Source organism: Branchiostoma belcheri, unplaced genomic scaffold (assembly GCF_001625305.1).
Source record: "Branchiostoma belcheri isolate BF01 breed outbred unplaced genomic scaffold, Haploidv18h27 scaffold26, whole genome shotgun sequence".
Lineage (NCBI taxonomy): Eukaryota > Metazoa > Chordata > Leptocardii > Amphioxiformes > Branchiostomatidae > Branchiostoma > Branchiostoma belcheri.
In genome coordinates this window covers 987,800-992,847 of record NW_017803865.1, presented here as the reverse complement: position 1 = coordinate 992,847, position 5,048 = coordinate 987,800, and the positions used below count along the sequence as shown (strand labels likewise).

The window sequence follows — 5,048 nt, the reverse complement described above, 5'->3', positions numbered from 1 at the left end:
AAAATTACATTTTGCTAGAATTACTAAGTTATAACTTATTGATGATAGCATATGTAACCTGGACTGTGGACATATTCAAAACATATAACACCAGACCTTGACCCCTCTCATGATGCTCTCTTCATAGTTGTTTGTCATGACAGGTACCACCTCTGCTGCTTCAAACAATGCTGGCTTCTTCTTCTGTGTGCAAAACAGGAGGTTTGTACATGCAGAGATCAGAATACTGAGTTGGTGTAATGCTTATCCTGCTATGTTGTGCAAAAGGGTAGTGCATCACATGCAGTGGAGTATGACTGATTGGATGACCATCAAAAGAAGTTTCACATCCAATACCCAATTCCAATACATTTAATAATCCTAAACAAATACTACTTTGATCCAGTGAAGAGGAGAGTTTGCATCAAAATGACACAAACTACATTTATATGATTTTGCCGTTTGTCTTTTAAACCAGGAGGATAATTTACGGAAGTTCTGGTAGAGGGAAGAAACTAAATGTAGTCATGAAGGGGAGGGGCGGGACGAGATGGGTGTATGTGGAAACAAAGATATACATAATTATGATAGTGAGCAATTATCTTTTATTTCCCGTTTACACAAATCAACCCATGAATTTCCAAAGAACACATCCAACGTGCACAAGACTCGGCTCTTTCCGTTAATTGTTGTTCTTGGTGATTTTCCCACGTCCCTAGATCTGAGGCAGTTGACCCACCTGTTCTTTGAAAACGAAGGCTATGAACATCTTGTAGTCGAACTGATCGGCGAGAGCCTCCCGTTTCCTCCGAAGCTGCGTCCGGAGCCGGTTCAGAGTCGCACTCTTCCTTGCCTGGGGGTCTCCCATTCCGCAGGGGCAAAGTTTGGAAACGCACGCAAAAACAACGTAAAATGTTCGGCTAGAAATTAGAACGGAAACTTTGGAATAAACTGCAGCACACCTCTCCAGGTGAGGGGGACTTCCCCTATCAAAAAATCATCGCTGCGATCTTAAGAAGTCCTCTTTCTGTGAATGGAATGTATTGAAGTAACACAGAAAATGTTCAGCGTCCGAAAATTTGCCATAACTTCCCCCCAACGGCTAAATTTTGGGTGGATATTTCTGTAAGTCCCAGTATGAAACTGGTTCGCAAGGTGGAAGTACACAACTCTTATTGGTGACGTCACGTCTCTCAACTTTGAACTCTGACCTCCAACCTTTTTTTGCTGTTGCTTTTTCACACAAATGTCAAAAATATTTAAAACTTAAAAAGATTGATACGAAGACATTCGAGATTATCAACATGATTCATTATAGGCTATCTGCCTAATTTGATCATGCACATGTAACTAATTAACTTTGGAACACCTGGCAAAGCATGACGGGTAATTTCTTAACCCCACGGTGCGCCTCATTTGCCTGCAGCCGCCGCCGAGAGCAGATGTGTAACGTTAGACTGGTGGGAGTAGTTTTAGTTTTTACCGTGAAGAACTGCCACCTTGCGATTTCTAGGAAAAACGCCAGTGTCTTTTGGGGGTAACCGCTGATATGAATGATCTTCTGGATGCCCTGCTGGTGTACGTAACGTCAGGTATCAAAGACATTTAACGTTACATTTGACTTGAGGATGTTGTTTTCATATTCTTTGTCTTCGTTGTATTAAACAGCAGAATATTTTTGCCTGCAACGTGCTTGAATTGTGCGTCTTGAGTCGAGGCAAGGGTCAATATCACGGAGGTCATATCAACATGCAACTCGTGTGATATCTCTCGAGGACATCAACAGTACAAAATAGGAAAGGAATCATTTTGGTTGACAAGTTCACACTTCTAAAGATGTTTTACGAGTTTAGTTTACTAAAGTATTGGATTGCGTTTGGATGCGGTGTAGTATAAGCAACATGGTGACCTCTGTGAACACTCCACTAAAAGTCTTGTTGCAAACAATCGGTGGGTCCAAAGTCATATCTTTAGTGGCGCATGAACGTAGTTACGTAAAGACTGGCTGTCGATGAATTTTTCGACTGGCTTGGAAATCTTCCTCGCGCGCTAACGCCATGACGTGCGTTCAAGTTCGACCTGGCGGATGTTAGCAGACGACGGAAGCTGTACAGTGAGTCACGATCGGACCATGTGGTGTGATGAGTCGTGAACGCACTTGCGATGCTGCGTTCACGATCATGTTTACATGTGTCAAGATAGATTCATGACTCACTCTGAATGCTTGATGCAAAATTGGTGGACCTTGGACAAAATCAAAAGGCCATTTAGATTCCTTTTGGGAAAATTGTAATTTGCAAAGTCAATTAATGGACAGTTTGATGTTCTTTTTGCCACGAACCTCTCATGGCAAAGGTGATTTTTTTAAAATTTGACTCATATTGGAAGCCCCCAGGCCAGGTTCCATCACTAATGGCATTTAAATTTTTAAGTATATGAAATATCCCCAAAGGAGGTCAACCTCTTATCCAGTCTTTGTGTTGAGTTTGTCTTTCGTTGATTTACTCTTCAACAACATTGTCAAAGCAGCAGGATTTATTATGAATTGTCTGAAATTCCTATGTCCATTATGTGCTGGATGTTTTATAACTTTAGCCACTTCATCTGTAATTCTAGGTTGTTGTCATCATCTACAGGATCGATACTGAGTGGACAGATCATTATCCACACCAGACAGCATCCTACAGACATTAACTAAAAACATTCCAACATGGCCGTCACGCCACAGTTTTCTGTGGCAGACTATGCAGTCTTCGCTGTGTCCCTCCTCATCTCAGCAGGCATCGGCTTGTATTACGCACTAACTGGTGGCAAACAGCGTACAACTCAGGTGAGTAGGGAACATACAAGTATCCAGCTATTGTTGACTGCAATAAGTTTTCTTTCAAATGTATGGAATTGATGGAGACAATCATTATTACAGATTAGCCACTACTTGTTTGATTCACTTGTTCATTTCATTGCCCTTAGGAGTTCCTGATGGCCGACAGGAAGATGTCGGCTGTTCCCGTGGCGATGTCACTCATGGCCAGCTTCTGTTCAGCCATCGCTCTGCTGGGACAGCCTGCAGAGGTCAGTTCTGGTCGGGGGTGTCAGGACAGAATAAAGCTTTGTTCATCATTTACAAAATCAAAGGAACTTATTACATGCATGTAACAGAAAAATGGATTTTATAAATGTCTGAGTGTACTATCTAATGACTGAAGGAAACAAGAAATTGAAATATTTAAATCATTTGTTATAAGCATTTGTTATGTTCACTCTTGTTTTCAGGTGTACAGGAATGGCTCAGAATACTGGATGTTGGGGTTTGCGTACTTCCTGATGTTGCCTCCCGTTGCCCTGCTGTACCTCCCTGTGTTCTACCAGCTCAAGCTGACCAGCTGCTACGAGTACCTGGAGCTACGCTTCTCCAAACCTGTGCGCCTGGTTGCAACGGTTATGTACAACATACAGATGGTGTTGTACATGGGGATTGTGCTGTATGCACCTGCACTGGCTCTCAATGCTGTAACTGGGGTGAGTTTTTGGAAAAATTTTACATTGACAAATAGTAACATTTCAGCATACTTGGTGGAGAGTTTACATTTTTAAGTAGAAATTGAGTTGTTATAAATAGCCTACTGATACTATAGACCAAACTTCAACAATTTGTGAAGAATGCAAAATTCAGTGTATGGTTGCTCTTTTATTACCCTAATAAATCATTCATCCATTCGATCAATGAGAGAGATTATTACCAGCAGTTAATCTTATTACAGTGTAATGTTATTCTCCGTTATGTGTTCTTAAGTGCAGCTCATACCAGAAGCACAGTAAGGATGTATAATTTCCTCTCCCAGGTTGACCTGTGGGGCACAGTTCTTGCCCTGGGTGTCATCTGTACTTTTTACACCACTGTGGGAGGGATGAAGGCGGTTATCTGGACTGACACGTTCCAAACAGTCGTCATTCTGGCAGGACAGTTAGCTGTACTCATCCAGGGCAGTATAGATATTGGAGGGTTTCACAAGGTAAAACAATCCCTATCTTTATCTTAGATATACCAAAGATATTTAGAGCCAACAAAGACAGTGATTTGCATTATTGTTAAGCAGAATTTATAGGAGACTTTTATGTTTTTCTAACCATGTTGGTAGATGTAACTTTATAATGTAGTTGTTAGATGTAGATTGTTAAGAATCACTTTGTTAACTCTGATCATGTGAAAGTTGTTGACTCTGTTCTCCAAGGTGTGGGATATTGCCACAAGTGCTAAGAAGGTGGAGTTCTTTGACCTTGACCCCAACCCTCTGACCCGACACACCTTCTGGACGCTGTCTGTAGGTGGGACTGTGATGATGATGGCCCTGTATGCAGCCAATCAGGCAACAGTAAGCACTCAACACTCACGTACACTGTAACTGCAAATATGTCATAATTTGTGACATATTACAGTATATTTGGAGAGACTTGATAACTGAATAAAGTTTCAATGGAAAGATTTGACATATGATCTTAAACTTGGCAGCTATCTGATTAAGTTGTTTAATCCAATGAAAAAAGACAGATGTGGTAAAAGCAAGAAGCTTTCATGGTAGAATTCAGAATACTAATAATACAAGTACCAAAAAACATAGCCCCCTTTTTAGATGAATTTTTGTCATTATTACAAATACAGGTGATTACAAGATGAAGCAACTTTTGTCAGCCATTTTCACCCTGATGATGAATGAAACATTGCAGGTACAGAGGTATCTGAGTGTAAAGTCTGAGCGAGCAGCTAAGGTGACCTTGCTGGTGACAGCACCAACTCTGCTGTTCACTCTGCTGCTCAGCTGTCTGATTGGTCTCGTCATGTACGCACGGTATGCGGACTGTGACCCCAAGGTGAGCTTTACACACTTTAGACAATGTTTAATAGTAAGAATATCCACCTAGCTTTGCTTGTTGTATGTTAGTTATATTTGCTTAGTCTCTTCTGTTTGAAGCGCTCTAACTGCACAACTTTTAACACATTATGAGGGAGCTATGTTCTATTCGCTATGTGTATCATATAGATACATCTCTATAAATTATGAAATAACATT

At 40.9% G+C, this 5,048-nt stretch overlaps 2 protein-coding genes across 10 annotated transcripts in view; one reads left to right on the top strand and one right to left on the bottom strand.

Moving 5' to 3' along the window:
* The window catches only part of LOC109471835 (uncharacterized protein C6orf62 homolog), a 9,064-nt gene extending 7,883 nt beyond the window's left edge, over window positions 1-1,181 (bottom strand). The window contains exons 1-2 of one of the 2 annotated variants that reach the window (XM_019771216.1): window positions 719-1,181; window positions 97-183 (exon numbers count right to left, since the gene is read on the bottom strand). In XM_019771216.1, the coding sequence (XP_019626775.1) occupies window positions 97-183; window positions 719-847 (216 nt within the window). In that variant the 5' untranslated portion in view covers window positions 848-1,181. The remainder of the gene's footprint in view (window positions 1-96; window positions 184-718) is intronic. The other variant, XM_019771215.1, reaches the window with a different exon arrangement.
* Window positions 1,182-1,410: 229 nt separating this feature from the next.
* The window catches only part of LOC109471827 (sodium-dependent multivitamin transporter-like), a 7,679-nt gene continuing 4,041 nt past the window's right edge, over window positions 1,411-5,048 (top strand). Inside the window, exons 1-7 of one of the 8 annotated variants that reach the window (XM_019771200.1) lie at window positions 1,411-1,557; window positions 2,616-2,809; window positions 2,950-3,051; window positions 3,253-3,498; window positions 3,822-3,992; window positions 4,212-4,352; window positions 4,705-4,848. In XM_019771200.1, the coding sequence (XP_019626759.1) occupies window positions 2,690-2,809; window positions 2,950-3,051; window positions 3,253-3,498; window positions 3,822-3,992; window positions 4,212-4,352; window positions 4,705-4,848 (924 nt within the window). In that variant the 5' untranslated portion in view covers window positions 1,411-1,557; window positions 2,616-2,689. The other 7 variants (XM_019771197.1, XM_019771196.1, XM_019771195.1 and 4 more) reach the window with 7 other exon arrangements.